The 17,657-nt window shown below is 50.3% G+C and overlaps 1 protein-coding gene across 1 annotated transcript; it reads left to right on the top strand.

The window, feature by feature from the left end:
• The first annotated feature begins 618 nt into the window (after positions 1-618).
• Positions 619-6,907, top strand: SET (SET nuclear proto-oncogene). The gene is made up of 8 exons (XM_029062997.2): positions 619-888; positions 1,866-1,923; positions 2,710-2,852; positions 3,192-3,295; positions 3,410-3,523; positions 4,648-4,818; positions 4,908-5,054; positions 5,983-6,907. Exons 1-8 carry the CDS (start codon positions 816-818, stop codon positions 6,004-6,006), a joined length of 834 nt encoding a protein of 277 aa, XP_028918830.1. The 5' UTR covers positions 619-815; the 3' UTR covers positions 6,007-6,907.
• Positions 6,908-17,657: the final 10,750 nt, after the last annotated feature.

Genomic DNA, 17,657 nt, shown 5'->3' on the forward strand with positions numbered 1-17,657 from the left:
CCCGGCCGAGGAGCACGGCGATTCTTCCTCCTCCTTCTTCTTCTTCTTCGACGAGAGCCGGCCCTTCACCATTTTAACGGCGCCTCCCTCAGGGCCTCCCTCCCCCTCAGGCCCGCGGGCCTCCGGGGCCACGTGACGCGTGACGTCACGCCCGCGCGGGCGGGGGGGGGGGGGGGCGCGCGCGCGCTCCCTCCGCTCCTCGCGCCGCCGGGACCGAACCGCGGCCCACGTGACCGCCCCGCGCGAGGCCAGCGCGCGCTGAGGAGGGAAGCCCCGCCCTCCCCTCGCTCCCCCCCCCCCCCCCCCCCGTTTCGTCCGCCATCGTTTCCCCTCTCTCTCTCTGTGTCCCTCGCTGACGTCCCGGCTGTGGCGGGGGAGCGGGCGGGTGGCCCTCCCTCCCCCTCCCCGGCCCGTCCTCCCGCCTCTGTGTCCGGGCCCCGGTGGCCCCTCCCCCGCCGGCCGCGGGTCCCGACCAATGGGGAGGCCGCGCGAGCCGCTCCGGCCGGGGGCGGGGCCTGCGCGCGCGCGGCCCGGCACGCATGCGCGCCGCCGCCCGCCCCTGGCCGCGAGGAGGAGGAGGAGGTGGAGGAGGAGGAGGAGGAGGAGGGTCTGAGGGAGCGTGAGTGAGGAGTTGCCGCCGCCGCCGTTTCCTCTGCCCGCCGCGTCTTTCCGGGAAGCGGGAGCCGAAGCCCCGGGCACCTAGGTGTCCGCGCCGCCCCGCTCCCCTCAGGCCGCGCCGAGCGGGCGCCCCAACCCGGAGGAGGCGGACCCGCCGCCCCCCGTCCCCCGTCCTCCTCCTCCTTCCGCCATCCACCATGTCGGCGCCGGCGGCCAAAGTCAGTAAAAAGGAGCTCAACTCCAACCACGACGGGGCCGACGAGACCTCAGGTGAGCGCCGAGCGGGGGCCGCCGCCATTTTCCCCCCGCGGGGACCCCGGGCCGTCGCCGCCGTCGCCCGGGACCGGCCTTCGCCGTGAGGAGAAGGAGGCCATGTTAGCGCCCTTTTTGTGTGGGGCGCGGGGGGGGGGGGAAGGGGAGGAGGGTCCAACGCCGACCGAGCCGCGGGCGCCGCGGCCTGTACTGCGCGCAGGCCGGACTGGAGGGAGCCCTCCCCCTCCCTCCCTTCTCCTCCTCCTCCCCCCCCCGCGATCTCGCCGAGAAGCGGCTCTTTATTGTGTTCCGCCATGATGCTTCTCTCCCATCAGCCGCCGCCGCCACATGGTGGCCGGACCGACCCTTCCTCCTCCTCCGTCCCCACGTGGGCCACGCTCGCCCCGACCTCTCTCCCTCCCCCCCATCGCCCTCCCTCCGTTTTTCCCACTTCAACCAGTCCTTCCCCCCCCCATCCCCCGTGATCGCTCATCGAAGCACGGGGCCTTATCGCTAAGCCGAGAAGTTGGACCAACTTTAGCGTAGCCCCTCTTAGGGAACAAAGGTAAATCACCCTCCCCCCCCCCCCCCGCAACCCGAAGTTAGCTTCCCCCCTCCTGCGCTGGATATTTAAGATTTCCCGCTTCCCGAGCACGTCCTTTTCCTTCCCCCCCCCACCCCGGTTGGGGAAAGAGACGTCCCGAGCTGATGATACACACCGGCCGATCGCGCCGAAAGACAATTAATTGCCCTGGGAGATAACGAGGTTTTTTTGGGGGGGGGAACGTTGCCTCCCGACGGATGCAGAGGGAGAAAGGCCCGTGTCAGGGTCGTGTCAAACGTCGCTGCTGCGGGAGGGAGGTGGGAGTCACCAAAGCCGAGCCAAACTTTTTCCTACCGGGCGTGTTTTCACATCCACGGCCGCCTGGGAGCGAAGAGCGAGCATTTTCCTCCCCCCCCCCCCCCCGAATCCACTCTCCTCCTCTCTCTTGCAGAAAAAGAGCAACAGGAAGCAATTGAACATATCGATGAAGTACAGAACGAAATAGACAGGTAAACGGAAAAAGATCTTGGTGGTGGTGGGTCGTCGTCGTCCGTCCCCCCCCGCCTGTAACCCAGGAGGTGTTAGGAGCGGGACAAGACCGGGTTTGCCGTCCACTAAACGTGTATCTCTGGAAAAACACTTTTAGGATTTTGTAGCTTTAGTTAGGTGGCTTTTACTGTTCAAGGATTCACGGAGCGCCCTTTAATCCGTGGTAGGACCATCAGGTGTCAGCAGTAGATTGACCTTTGCCGAAGGTGCGTTTTTGACGTCTTTGAAAAAGTTTTCCAAGCGGCCGTTACGAATCCGTGGAGAAAAATGGGGTTAATTTTGCAATCGGTCGTTAAGGCTCGCCTTTCCTCGCCTACTTTTACCTGGCCCGTGCTGAAGGTTTCTACCGCTTGTTTGAGGTAGCCAGCACTGGGGCGGGGGGTTGGCCTGGTAAGTGGCTAGATGAAGGGAAAGGATGCTCCGTGTAATCAAAGCGGCTTCATTTCAAATGGCCCGCTTAACAAACTTAGTGTTTGTTGTTCATGTATTTGCCAAGTTTCTTACTGGGCTGGGTTTGGTCTTCTAGATAGCCTATGTCGATGAAGTGGGTGTTGAAGTAAATGAACTGTCCCTATTGACAGGTTTAAAATTTTAATTCCCTTTGGCCCGACAGCTCGATCGGTCATTTTGTTCGCTCAGACTAGTAAAACCGCAGGGCACTTAGTAGATTGTATTTCTCTCCTCCGGCCGCTGAGCCGCCTGCCCTTTACATCTGGTTTGAAATGCACACGTTTCTTCTGCTTCAGACTGAATGAACAAGCCAGCGAGGAAATTTTGAAAGTAGAACAGAAATATAACAAACTCCGCCAACCATTCTTCCAGAAGAGGTCAGAATTGATCGCCAAAATCCCCAACTTTTGGGTAACAACATTTGTCAATCACCCACAAGGTACGTTTCTTGTCCTTTTCCCTCGCGTATAACGGCGTGTGGGCAGTTGGAGGGCAGGCCAGCCCGATCACTTTGCGCTAGAGGCCGAAGACTGCTGCCGACTTGGGAAAACTTTGGCTCCCCTTTTTTTCACTTGTAAGGAGGAGCTTCAGAGGTTGTTCCCGAACAGTAGCACCCCTACCCAAGCAGAGCTGTGCCGTCGGTTGACTCGGTTTCACAACCCAACTTGGAAAAACGCTTGCGCTTGTAAAAGAGGGGGGAGTTTTTAAAAGTAACTTCTTCAGCCACTTATCGTCAGAAGAAGGGGGTTTGACCTCTGCGGTTCTTTTGCCGTTGTAGTATCCGCACTGCTGGGGGAAGAGGATGAAGAGGCGCTGCATTATTTGACCAGAGTTGAAGTGACAGAGTTTGAAGATATCAAATCAGGTTACAGAATAGATTTTGTAAGTCTCCCTCCATTTTTACCGCCGGGGGGGTCGCACCCTACGCTTCGGTGGCAGCTGTTCACGGTGGAACCGAGCGGCGCGTTACTAACTTGTGTTCTCTCTTAATAACAGTATTTTGATGAAAACCCTTACTTCGAAAATAAAGTTCTCTCCAAAGAGTTTCATCTTAATGAGAGTGGAGACCCATCTTCAAAGTCAACTGAGATCAAATGGAAATCTGGGAAGGTAGGGGTTTTTAGCTGTGAATTGGTCAAATAGGTTTTTAAATCTCCCGCTACCTAAATTTTGAAATCTTTGCTAGGGGATGGGCAGCAAACGGGCGTACGCAGCACACGGGTGCAGGTGAATGAAGCGCAGACTCCCCGCCGGCTGTTTCGAGCTGTGCCGAAGATTGACTTCATGGGGATCCCAGTGAGGCTTGCTGCTTTCTTTGCGGTTGCCTCTCTAGAATCAGGGGCAATCTTACTGGATAAGGATAAGGGTGTGATGGGAAGAGTCCTGGGTTCCCCTCAGCCCGCTGGCTCATGCCCTATCCCTTGGCTGCTTCACTCTCACCAAGAAAATGAGATCATTTTGGTGAACCTGTCAGGTGGTGATTTTCCTGAATTTATTTTTAAAATGCCAGCGGGCCTCCTTTGGAGCCAAAGGCTAGGGGTCTGTGGAAGAAACCAAAACAATTAGTTCTACTTTAGCATTGAGTATTGTTAAGGGTGTTTTATCTTAGTCTTGAAGAACAAGGTCCAGACTTCATGGCTCCCACCCAGCCTCTTTGCTGTCGTAGCTCGTAGTAGGATAAACCCTCCTTTTAACCTCACCAAGAGGGGCAAGTCAAAGGACAGAGATCCATTTTAGTGTGTCTGGCAAGGTCTTTGGATCGGGGACCCCTCGGGAGAAGCACACGCAGGTGCACACCCTCTTCAGCCCGCACACACCCCTCTAATAGTCCTGATTCAGAAAAAAAGTGCCTAATATTAGTAGCGGGTTTTGAATCCAGCTTTTACTATATAATTCAGCCCTCAACTTGTAGTTCCCTAGACCGAGAACTAATGGTTTGCTCTGAAGAGCTTAGTCGTACAGGCTGCCGTCTTCAGAAAAAAGAGCTCATAAAAGTGGCATGGCCGTGTGATGGTCTGGAATAGGGATTTTGTTCTGGCAGGACATCTCTCCCACCAGCAGCTGACAGCTCTTAACCCTCTGACCCGGAGAGGCAAACTCAGGTGGAGAGGAGATAACTTGCCCGAGATGCTTAACCCCAAATGATTAAAACTGTAGGCGGCTGGAAGAGTGGTATATAGATATGTCGGACCTGACTCGGTCGGATTTCAAAGTCTCTTCTAATCTCCTCTCAGGATTTGACAAAACGTTCGAGTCAGACGCAGAACAAAGCCAGCCGAAAGAGACAGCACGAAGAACCGGAAAGTTTTTTCACTTGGTTCACTGACCACTCTGATGCGGGTGCTGACGAATTAGGAGAAGTCATCAAAGACGACATCTGGCCAAATCCTTTACAGTACTACTTGGTGAGTTGGGAGTGGTTATTCGCCGCCCTCTTTACGGTGCACCTTTCTCTTTTGAATGAGTTATTTTCAACGTAACTGTGATTCTTAAGGTTCCTGACATGGATGATGAAGAAGGGGAAGGGGAAGAAGATGACGACGACGACGAGGAGGAGGAGGGTTTGGAGGACATAGATGAAGAAGGGGATGAAGATGAAGGCGAAGAAGATGAAGATGATGACGAGGGAGAAGAGGGAGAGGTGAGTGGAGAGAGTCTTAAAGTTGCCTAGCAGCGCAACTCTCTGCGCAACAACGCAGGCGAATAGGCGACACTGGCCGACTGAAGGAACCTTTTAATTCCATCTGCCCTCTGTTTTAGAGAGACCGTTCAGTGATTTCAAGGGTAGGGTTCTTGCATCTGCCGAGGTGCTGTGCACAGACTCCTCTTAGAATGAAGGATTTCCTCTTAAGAGATTTAGCACAGTGCCATCTCAGTAGAGCTGGGAAACCGTCTCTCCCTAGAGTTCTGTGTTGGACTGCTTCCGATTATTCGGGGAACGTTTCGACCGACTCTGTTGTATTGGACCCTCCCGAGCGCTCGGTACAGCGCTCTGCACAGAGTCAGCGCTCACTAAATACCGTCGACCGATGACTGGCGAGTCAGTCCCTCGATGCCAGAGCTCCGGATTTCTTTTGACTCTCATGCTGCCTTTTATTCTGCGGTGGTCTCCATCTGAGGTGGGCACTCGCCCAGAGAACGCAAGGTCTCCAAAGGCAGTTGATGTCGATGAACAGTAGACGGGTAATCTTCAGCGTCACTGATTTGAACTGACAGAAAAAACGTGGATCCCGGTCGGCGGATGAACTGTTCTGTCCGGTTGCTGATTTGTTCTTTAAAATAATTCAGATCGGTTGGGATTTATCAGTCCGCCATTTGCAGCAGAGGGGAGAGTGTTTTCAAAGTTGAAGGTGGTACGGGTGTGTTTTTCTTTGGCTTTGTTTTTGTTAGGAATCACTGGGAGTTCAAATGGCTGCTCTGTCCTTCTGTATTCGTTCTACGGACCCTCTTTGTTGCGGAAGAAACCGTATTGGCGAATGGGGACGCTTGGGGGGTGGCGGTCTATAAAAGCAAGTGATTTTAAACAGCAGTTAAGTGTGGATTAATTTACTGTTATTTTTTCCTCACAGGAGGATGAAGGAGAAGATGACTAATAGAAGAACACTGATGGATTCCAGCCCCCCTTTTCCTTTTTAATTTTCTCCAGTCCCTGGGAGCAAGTTGCTGTCTTTTTATTTTTTATTTTTTTTTCCTCTCGTGCTCAGTCGCCTTGTTCTCTTGAGGTGTCTTTTTCTCTCCTCTTTACACCATGGTTCACTTTTTTTTTTTTGGGGCGGGGCGATACCTTGAGCAGAATACAATGGATAAAGATTCTACCAACTTTTCTGTTTCGAGTTCATTTTTACCCCTTCCTAATCTCAAAGCAAAAACTGTTTATGGAATCAACACACCGTGTTCTGTGGGAAAAAAGAAAACCTTCTGCTCCCTTCACTCTGCTGGAAGCTGAAGAGTGCTAGGCCCCTGTGTAGTAGTGCATAGAATTCTAGCTTTTTTCCTTCTTTCTCTGTATATTGGGCTCAGAGATTACACTGTGTCTCTATGTGAATATGGACAGTTAGCATTTACCAACATGTACCTGTCTACTTTCTCTTGTTTAAAAAAAAGAAAAAAAAAACTAAAAAAAATGGGGGTAATAGGTCAGCAAGGGTGGGTTTGAGATGTTTGGGTGGGTTAAGTGGGCATTTTGACAACATGGCTTCTTCTCCTTTGGCATGTTTAATTGTGATGTTTAACAGACATCCTTGCAGTTTAAAATGACACTTTTAAAATAAAATTCTCTCCTAATAATGACTTTGAGCCCTGCCACTCGATGGAGAATCAGCAGAACTTGTAGGATCTTATTTGGAATTGCCATTCTCTATTGTAATTTTGTTCTTGTTTTATTTTTAAATTTTCTTTTTTGTTTCACTGGAAAGGAAAGAAAGATGCTCAGTTTTAAACGTTAAAGTGTACAAGTTGCTTTGTTACAATAAAACTAAATGTGTACACAAAGGATTTGATGGTCTTCTCTCAGAACAGGGTATGCTTCAGACCCGATTGTTTCCAACCTTGTCCAAACCACGATGTCACTAAATCCGGCACATTTTGTGTTTTGTCGATATTTTTTTACTTTTTTTTTTTTTTTTTTTTTTGGTGATATGCACTTTGCAAGACGACCTCAGGGCTGTATGGACTGATCCGATCGAATCGAAGAGTCTGGAGTCAGTGTGCCAATCAATGTTCCCGTAGCTAGGAAAGTCTCTCTAACTTGACGTGGGTAGAAATTTGCCGTGAATTCCGCCACCCGGAACGCTCGCTGTCAAGGCCGGCCAAGCAGTCAAAAAGGAGTTGGTGTGTTGTGCACACTGGACTTTTTAAAATTGACTTGCCTGCCTGCTTCGACACCTACATCGGTTGTGATCCTTTTTTTTTCCTTTTTTTTTTTTTTAACACATGCAGTTGATAGAAAAAAATAAAAATAAATAAACGTTGCTGTTTGTGCCTGTCACCACCAGACTCGGGTGCACTCATAATCCAGTTTTCAACCGGGACAGATGCTCGAACGTCTCCGATAGCCGTTAGCTCTGTTAACGAAGAGAGTCCAGTAGGAGGAGCAAACAATTCACTGGGTGCTGGTGGTGAGGAACTCAGGTTAGGAGTCCTTTTTATCTTCACGTACCACCTCCCAAGCCAAAGGTTCCCCAGACCGACTCTGTCTACACAAATCCGATGAGATGGACTGTGCTTTTTGTTTGCTCGATGGCAGTGGTGCATAGAAAGATCATTTAAGGAAGTCGCTACCTTATGTTTAGGCTTTTAATAATGCTGTTAAGTTTAGTTTCCAGCCACTTAACATTTTCCAAGATGTGGTTTCAATGAAGGCCGGCCTGTTCGAATGCAAAAGCTTTTCGATGTATTGAAAACTTGCTATACAGAACTATTCCATCAAGAGGCAGAGTGTAACACAAACCTGTTTAGACGGATAGAATGTAATTTCTCTGCACAGGTCTTCGTGTTTAGTAATACATCACTGTATACTGGTCAGGAATCTTGCTCCAATAAAGGAACGTAAAGATTCTTTGGACTGGGAATACTTGTTTTTAGACTTAAGTAGCAGTGTGTTAGTTTACACTCTGTTTTACTGGGTAACTTGAATAATCCTTGTGTGTGACTGGGGAAAATGGAAAATATTTGCTGTCTATACTTGGCTTGTCTGTATTCCTGAAGTTTGGAGTAAATCATTTGTATCAACCCAATTCCACGATGAATTTCAGCACCATTCGAGGGAGTGTCCCAAGAACTAGAGTAAAGGCTCTAGCTATCTAGCTTTTGAGTACTTCTGAATAAAGGTTCTATCCAAGGTGGTGGTAATTACTGCCTCCTCCATAACTATGTCCCATGATGTGCTTATTTGCAAGAAGGCGGGTGGGGCGGCGGGGAGGGGAGGGCCAAGGCTTGGCAGAAACCAATTTTGCAGGCTTTGGGGAAAAGGGCCCATTAGGGAAGCGCAACCTGATGATACAAAACCCAGGCTAGTTCGGGAACTTCAGTAGTCCGGGTCGGTGAGGAAAGGACTTCACCCGGAGGCCGCTTAGCTCGGGAGATGGTGGCTTTCCCTGGTTTTTCCCCAATAATCCTGTCGTTTGCGTTTAGTGTTTTCATTTAACCGCAGCACCTCGGCATTGCTCTTGCTGGAGAGGGTGCGATAAAAGTTCCTTTGGTTTGGAAGGGGGGGGTCATCGAGGCTGTGGGACAAATTCCGGTGAACTTTCATATGGGAAAGTCAAGGCGGAGAGTGGTGATTAGGGTCTGATGATTAGGGTCCGGGGCCGGGGGGAGAGGAGCTGAATAGGAGAGGTCTTCCGAGGTGTCAGGCCAGGCCACTGAAAAGATAGTCTTGACCTCGCTCAGTGCGGCCGTCTTTTGCAGTTTTGGGTGGGATTAACCGCGTGTTCTGGTGAAATTTCATCTTGTTTATTTAACCCGGTGAGACACTCCAAACGGGTGTCGGGAAGCCCTGTTCTGTGATAGTTTCATGCCAAGATCACATTTTGATCTGAATTGGAGCCTCATGTGTTTGTGTGATAACGATCCTGTAACCACGCTGAGTTAATAGAGGTACCGGGGGCTGCCTGCCTGGGTGTTAATCTTTGAGAAGCAATGTTTCGACCAGCCTTGTGACTCCAGTTACGGTTTTCTTCAAACTCCACTTGGGCTGGTTTGCGTCCCCGCTTTAGGGTTAGATGTAATCTCACAACTCGCCGTGGTCCGTGTTGGATAGTTCTGGGCTCCTGGGGGGGTGGTAAGAGGAGAAATGGAGTGGACAAGAAATGGAGGAGCCATGAAGAGCTGCCTTTTCCGTTCTGGAAGGGCACGTGGGTTTTCTGAGATGCATAGCATCATTTCGTTGTGCTTACCGTGTGCAGAGCGCTGTACTGAGCACTCGGGAGAAGCAGCGTGGCTCAGTGGAAAGAGCACGGGCTTTGGAGTCAGGGCTCATGAGTTCGAATCCCAGCTCTGCTACTTGTTGGCTGTGTGACTGTGGGCAAGTCACTTAACTTCTCTGTGCCTCAGTTCCCTCATCTGTAAAATGGGGATTAAGACTGTGAGCCCCACGTGGGACAACCTGATTCCCCTATGTCTACCCCAGCGCTTAGAACAGTGCTCGGCACATAGTAAGCGCTTAACAAATACCAACATTATTACAATACGGCAGCCGGTAGCCGTGTTTCCTGACCTCAAGGAGCATTAGGTAATTATTCGGCTACATTAGCACCCGAGGGCGTATGCGATAAGGCCGTCGAATCTCCCGGAGCCCCCGAGAGGCATTTAATAACAGCATTTTACCTGAATTAGGGAGATTAAAAAGGTGGCGGGTTGCAGCTGTCGACCTAAGCATCTTAATTCCCGGAGAGAGGCTGTCCTAGGCCGACCCTGAGATTTCAGAGCCTTCCCAGCCTGTCAGGAGCTCCGCGCCCAGAAAGCCACATTCATTTCTGTTTTGCGTCTTTCTTTATCGCAAGTTAGAATTCCAAAGTCAGAGCTGCCTTCCCCTTGAATTAAGGGCTAGAAACGCGCGAATGGCACAAGTTAACTCATAAAAAGGTTAAAGGGAAAGGACTGTGGTTTTGTGGTTAGGACAGGAATAGGGAGGACTCGGAGATGAAGGGAGTTTCCTAATTTAATTCACCAGTGATGTGCTCTACTCAGAGCTCACATCAAGGGTTACAACTTCAAGTTCAAAGGGATTGATGTTGGCACATCTGAGGAATCGAAAAGGAAGATGTGTGCAGTCTTAGGTTCTACAATTCTAAACTTTGAAGCCCCCTTGCCGTCCCTTTCTATCCATCTGGAGGGAGGTGTAATCCTGGTCTCAGTCAATCAGTCGTGGCTATTGAGCATTTACGGTGTGCAGAGCGCCGTACTAAGCGTTTGGGAGAGTTCGCTCTATCAGCCGACTGACGTAGTCTCTGCTGACAGCGAGCTTACCCTCTAGACCCCTCTGTTTCTTTAAAATTTGAACCTATCAGCCTGTTGGAAGTGAGCATAGGTTTCCTCTTTTCAAACCGGCCTATAGACCGAATTCGACTCGAGCGTTCACGCACTAACCAGACTTCAATTTTCCTCAGCAGCAGAAGCAGGAAGTGCGGTTGAAAGTCCTGGGGCAGGTATCGTTTCGTGAGGGGGTGATCTCGGGCCCAGATCAGATCAGCGGTGACCAGGTCGGTGGCGAGGGTGGGGAGTGAAAGTACAGCCTGGGTCCATCGGAACTGCTTTAGCCTCGGAGCCCAGTTACTTTTAAGGGATCCTGGGGGTGGGGGCTGGAATAGGAAGGAGTCAGAGGACCTGGGTTCTAATCCCGGCTCTGCCGACGGCTTCTTGGGTGGTCTTGGGCAAGTCACTTCCCTTCTCTGTGCCTCAGTGACCTCAGCTGTAAAATGGAGACGCAATACCTGTTCTCCCTTCTACTTAGGCTGTGAACCCCAGGCGGGACAGAGACTGTGTCCAACCTAATTAACTTGCTCCCCGCTCCCAGCCCCGCAGCACTTATGTCCATAGCTGTAATTTATTTTTATTAATGTCTTTCTCCCCTCCAGTTTAGACTGTAAGCTCATTGTGGGCAGGGAATATCTGTTTATTGTTATATTGTACCCTCCCAAGCGCTTAGTACAGTGCTCTGCACATGGTAAGTGCTCAATAAATAGGACTGAATGAACGAATGCTTCTACCCCAGTTTAGAACAGTGTTTGACACACAGTAAGCGCTTAAGAGATACCATTAAAAAAAAAGAGAGAGAGAGCTTCCAGAAAATATGTCTGAACATACCCTCTCCCGCCGCCGGCTACCCCTTTTTCTCCACTTCAAGCGAAAACAATTGGCTTCAAAGCTCCGCCATTTCTCTCCACCTTAAAAATCAGCTCTCCTCATCAGCTGCCCTCCATCCCAGTCTCTTCACTCCTTCCACACTCACATCTTACCTCTCCATTCTTCTGCCCCCGTCTCTTCTTCGCTCACCTTGTTTCCCCACTTCCAAGTCCGACAGATCCCAGCTCTCTCCATTTGCAAAATTCTAAAGTCCCACCTCCTCCAGGAAGTCTTCCTTTACGTATTCACAACGCCTGAGTCACATCAACCCAAAAGCCACGCTCATGCAGCATGGCCTAGTGGCTAGAGCACGGGCCTGGGAGACAGAAGGATCTGGGCTCTAGTCCTGGCTCTGCCACTTGTCTGCTGGGTGAGCTTGGGCAAGTCACTTCACTTTTCTGTGCCTCAGTTTCCTCAGCTGTCCCAGACTAAGGAGGCCTTCCCAAACTAAGCCCCCCTTTTCCTCTGCTCCTCCTTCCCACACCATCGCCTCGACTCCTTCCCTCTGCTCTACCCCTCTCCCCACAGCACTTGTGTATATATGTACACATTTATTATTCTATTTATTTTATTAATGATGTGCAAATATCTATCATTCTATTTATTTGTATTGGTGCTACTGATGCTGGTTTACTTGTTTTGATGTCTTTCTCCCCCCTTCTAGACTGTGAGCCTGTTGTTGGGTAGGGATGGTCTCTATTTGTTGTTGAATTGTACTTTCCAAGTGTTTAGTACAGTGCTCTGCACACAGTAAGCGCTCAATAAATATGAATGAATGAATGAAGACTGTTAGCCTCATGTGAGACAGGGATGGTGTCCAACCTGATTGCTTTGTATCTACCCCAGTGCTTAGAACAGTGCTTGGCACATAGTAAGTGCTTACAAATACCATGATTATTAATAACAAATACCACAATTATTATTATTATTATTCCTAGCTTCCACACTTAGGTATATATGTATTTGAATATTCATTCAGTTGTATTAATCAACCACTTACTGTGTGCACAGCACTGTACTGAATACTCAATTATTCATCTTTTTCATCCTGACATCTCTACTGCTGTCACTTATTTCCTTGTTCTTCATTCTGCTCCCCCTGCCAGATTTGGAAAAGACTTTTGCCGGCCTCCCCGCTTCGACTATAGTTTCCTCTGGGACAGGGAACGTGCGCCTGGCTTTTGTTGTGCTCTTCCAACAGTATAAAATGAGTACCATGCTTTGCACTCAGATGCTCAAATGACTATTTATTAAGCACCTACTGTGTAAAGAGCACTCTACTAAGCATTTGGGGGAGTAAGATATCACAGAGTTGGTAGACACGTTCCCTACCCACAGTGAGCTTAGAGACTACAGGGGGATAGATGCCCTTGACTGGGGTTGGAAAGTGTGAACTGGAAGAAGGACAGGAAGTTTGATGAAGGAAGTTTTAGCTCTCTAAGCTCCTTGTGAGGAAGGGAGGGTGGTTTCTGGTGGTGGCGAGTGGAGGGGGAGGGTTTCCAGAGCCAAGAAATGTTGGTTATTCATCAGTCATTTATTGAGCACTTAGTACCAGTGCTCTGTATATAGTAAGTGCTTGGGAGAGTCCAATACAACATTCATGTATTCCGTTGTACTTATTGAGCACTTACTGTGTGCAAAGCACTGTTCCAAGCTCTTGGGAGAGTACAACACCACAATATAACAGACACATTCCCGGCCCATAATGAGCTCACAGTCTAGAGGGGGAGTCAGACATTAATATACATAAATCAATTACAGATATGGACATTAGTGCTGTGGGGCTGGGAGGGGGGGATGAATAAAGGAAGCAAGTCAGGGTGATGCCGAAGGGAGTGAGAGAACAGGAAAGGAAGTTTAGGGAAGGCCTCCTGGAGGAGATGGGCCTTCAACATGGTTTTGAAGAGGGGGAGAGCAATTATCTTTCGGATAGGAGGAGAGAAGGCCTTCCAGGCCAGAGGCTGGATGTGAGTGAGAGGTCAGCAGGGAGATAGCCGAGATTGAGGTACAGTGAGAAGGTTAGCATTAGAGGAGTGATGTGTGCGGGCTGGGTTGTTGTAGGAGAGTAGCCAGGTGAGATAGGAGGGGGCAATTATGCTTTATTATGCTCTCCTGCCCCTGCCTGCTTCACCCCCATTACTAGCCAAGAAGCAGCAGCGTGGCCCATTGGGGAGAGCACAGGCCTGGAAGTCAGAACACCTGAGTTCTAATCCCAGACCCGCCACCTGCCTGTTGTGTGACCTTCGGCAAGTCACTTCACTGACTTCGCAAATTAGTCTTAGTTTGCTAATCTGTAAAATGGAGGCTAGACACCTCTTCTTCCTACTTGGACTGTGAGCCCCCTGAGGGACAGAAACTGAGTTGGACCTGACCGTCTTGCATCTATCCCAGTTCTTGGCACAAAACAAACACTTTACTATTATTATGGTTATTAATAATAATAATAAGCCTTTGGGAGCCAGGATTACCCCGGGTTGAATGGTGTAGGTTGCCGGCCACAGCATGCAAGTCAAATCTTTCCCTCTGGACTGAGGACTGGAAGGCAAGGCCGTAAAGGTTTCTAATGGAGCAATTCCCACCTGGGTCTTTTGGGGGGAGGGTTGTATTTATTTTGAGGCTTCTCGTACTTGTCCTGGGCCCTGGATTCGAGGGGCAAATCCCTTCCTGCAGCTCTTCCTCCAGGTATCCGGGAGGTGGCACTGTCTCCTCAGCTCTGCCACCTCCTCCACGGCCACTGCCCTGCAGCCACCTCTGGAGTGGAGCTCTGTGGAGAAAACAGAAATATACATATATATTTTATATATGTGTGTGTATATTTTATACATGTACACACACATGTGCATATGGGTGGCAGGGGGATATTTAAGCACCGCATAGTCACTGTGCTAAGCGCTGGGGTAGAGGCAGGTTAATCAGCTTGGACACAGTCCATGTCCCACCTGGGGCGCTCAGGCTGTATCCCCATTTTACATATGAGGGAACTGAGGCCCAGTGAAGTGACTTGCCCGAGGTGACCCAGCACACAACCGGTGGAGCCCGGAAAAGCCGGGCCCAGACTGAGTCACCTCCCTTCCCCTCAACACTGTGCTCATTGGTATATATTATTTATGCCCCTATTAATTTGGTTAATGAGGTGTATATCTCCTTGATTCTATTTATCTTGATGATGTTGCCTGGTTTTGTTTTGTTCTGTTCTGCTTTGCTGGCTGTTTCCCCCGTTTAAATTGTGAGCCCGTCGTTGGGCAGGGTTGGTCTCGATCTGTTGCCCAATTGTTACAGTCCAAGAGCTTAGTCCAGTGCTCTGCACATAGTAAGTGCTCAATAAATAGTATTTTTTTATTGAGCGCTTACTATGTGCAGAGCACTATACTAAGCGCTTGGAATGTACAAATCGGTAGCAGATAGAGACAGTCCCTGCCCTTGGACGGGCTTACAGTCTAATCGGGGGAGACAGACAGACAAGAACAATAGTAATAAATAGAATCAAGGGGATGAACACCTCATTAAAACAATAGCAATTGAATGAATGAATAATTAGAGCCCAAATCCTTCTGCCTCCCAGGTTCATGCTCTATCCACTAGGCCACGCTGCAGTGGAAAGATCCCGGGCTTTGGAGTCAGAGGTCATGGGTTCGAATCCCTGCTCTGCCACTTGTCAGCTGTGTGACTGTGGGCAAGTCACTTCACTTCTCTGGGCCTCAGTGACCTCATCTGTAAAATGGGGATTAAGACTGTAAGCCCCACGTGGGACAACCTGATTCCCCTGAGTCTCCCCCAGCGCTTAGAACAGTGCTCTGCACATAGTAAGCGCTTAACAAATACCAACATTATTATTCTCTGGGGAAAGGGCATGGAGGGGCAGCAGCTTGACCCGGAGGATATTCATCCTCTTGAAGGGAGACGGGGGAAGAACAAGCTCCGGAGAGACACACATATATGGTAGAGGAAGCAGCCTGGCCTGGTGGCTCAAGGGAGTGACCCACGCTCACTCCACTCCACCAAAGGTCCACTACTAATCTGCAGGTCAAGGCAGCCCCTTCTGCCAGATGCTTCTTCTCTCTCGAATTCTACTCCTGCTTTTCTCCGCATGTTTCTGCCTCTTGCTTGCTCTCTACCTGCGCTTTCCTCTTTTACTTCTGCTTCAGGTGCTGCTCCCGGCCATTTAAAACGACCGCCTTCTAGCCGCCTTGGTGGGGAGGGAGGGTCGCAGCCGTGGCTTACGTGGCAGTCATTGATTGGCCCAGATCCGTTACCGGGTAGAATAGGGAGAGAAGGCCTCGCCTCCCTCCGTGCTCCGCCCCCACAGGTCAGCGATGATGATGAGGATGATGGTATTTGCTAAGGCCTTACTATGTGCCAAGCACTCTTCGTGCATTCAAAAGTATTTATGCATTCATTCAGTAGTATTTATTGAGCGCTTACTATGTGCAGAGCACTGGACTAAGCGCTTGGAATGGACAATTTGGCAAAGGAGACCATCCCTGCCCATTGACGGGCTCACAGTCTAATTGGGGGAGATGGACAAAAACAAGACAACTTAATCACGATAAGTAGAATCACGGGGATGGACACCTCATTAAAATAAATGGGGTAATAAAAATCTATACAAATGAGCACAGTGCTGAGGGGAAGGGAGAGGGGGAAGAGCAGAGGGGAAAGGGGGCATAGCTGAGGGGAGGTGATGAGTGCTTACTGTGTGCAGAGCACTGTACTAAGCGCTTGGAAAGAACAATTCGGCAACAGATAGACACAATCCCTACCCAACAACGGGCTCACAGTCTAAACAGGGGAGACAGACCGCAAAGCAAAACAGGTACCTGCTGGGGTAGATACAAGGTAATTAGGTTATCCCACGTGGGGCTCACAGTCTTCATCCCCATTTTACAGCTGAGACAACTTAGGCACAGAGAAGTTAAGTGATTTGCCCAAAGCCACACAGCTGATAAGTGATGGAGGAGGGATTAGAACCCACAAGCACAGGCTCTTCCCACTAAGCCATGCTGCTTCTCTAATCATCTGTCTCAGGTAGCGCCCATCAGTGCCTTTGCCAGGGTCTACCTGGTTGTTCATGTGATCACAAAGTCACTAATAATAATAATAATAATGTTGGTATTTGTTAAGCGCTTACTATGTGCAGAGCACTGTTCTAAGCGCTGGGGTAAACACAGGGGAATCAGGTTGTCCCACGTGGGGCTCACAGTCTTAATCCCCATTTTACAGATGAGGGAACTGAGGCACAGAGAAGTGAAGTGACTTGCCCACAGTCACACAGCTGACAAGTGGCAGAGCTGGGATTCGAATTCATGAGCCCTGACTCCAAAGCCCATGCTCTTTTCACTGCGCCACGCTGCTTCACTAATAAGACAGCTTGTTGTGGGCTCACCACATTATTATTACATTATTATTATTAGTCGTATTTATTGAGCACTTACTGTGTGCAAAGCACTTTACTAAGCTCTTGGGAGAGTACAATATAACATTAGACACATACCCAGCCCACAGTGAGTTCTTATTGAAGGCCCATCTCCTCCAAGAGACCTTCCCCGACTAAGCCCTCCTTTCCTCTTCTCCCACTCCATTCATTCAGTTGTCTTTACTGAGCGCTTACTGTGTGCAGAACACTGTACTAAGCGTTTGGAAAGTACAATTCAGCAACAGAAACAATTACTACCCAACAACTGGCTCACAGTCCCTTCCGCATCACCCTGACTTGCTCCCTTTATTCATCCCCCCCCAGCCTCACAGCACTTCTGTCCACATCTGTAATTTCTTGTATTTCTTGTTTTATGTTAATGTCTGTCTCTCCCTCTAGGCCAGAAGCTTGTTGCGGGCAGGGAATGTATCTGTTTATTGTTACGTTGTGCTCTCCCAAGCGCTTAGTAGAGTGCTCTGCACAGGGTAAGCGCTCAATAACTAGGACGGAGTGACCAACTAGAGGAGCTGGGCCCTACTTCTCCCTTCGGGGACCGAGCTGATGGCCGCAGAGTAGTGGGGAGCCTCGGCCAGGATTTAGGGTGCGAGGCTGAGGTTGGGAGATCGGGGGTCGGTGGGAGATCGGGGGGCAGGGGCTGGGGAAGGGGGAGGACTGGGGGTGGGGCTGGGGCTGAGAGAGAGACGGGGTGAGGCTGGGGCTGGGTGAGGGGGTGATCTGGGGTCGGGGGGGTGGGCAGAGGCAGGGGGAAGGGCTGGGGAAGGGAGAAGGGGTGGGGGGAAAGACGGGGGTGAGGCTGGGGGTGGGGGGAGAGACTGGGGCTGGGGGAGAGAGAGGGGGTGAGGTTGGGGGTAGGGGGGAGAGAGGGGGGTGAGGCTGGGGGTGGGGGGAAAGACGGGGGTGAGGCTAGGGGTGGGGGGAGAGACAGGGGGTGGGTCTGGGGGGCGGGAGAGGGGGTGGAGCTGGGGG

The sequence above is a fragment of the Ornithorhynchus anatinus genome, chromosome 4 (assembly GCF_004115215.2).
Source record: "Ornithorhynchus anatinus isolate Pmale09 chromosome 4, mOrnAna1.pri.v4, whole genome shotgun sequence".
Classification (NCBI taxonomy): domain Eukaryota; kingdom Metazoa; phylum Chordata; class Mammalia; order Monotremata; family Ornithorhynchidae; genus Ornithorhynchus; species Ornithorhynchus anatinus.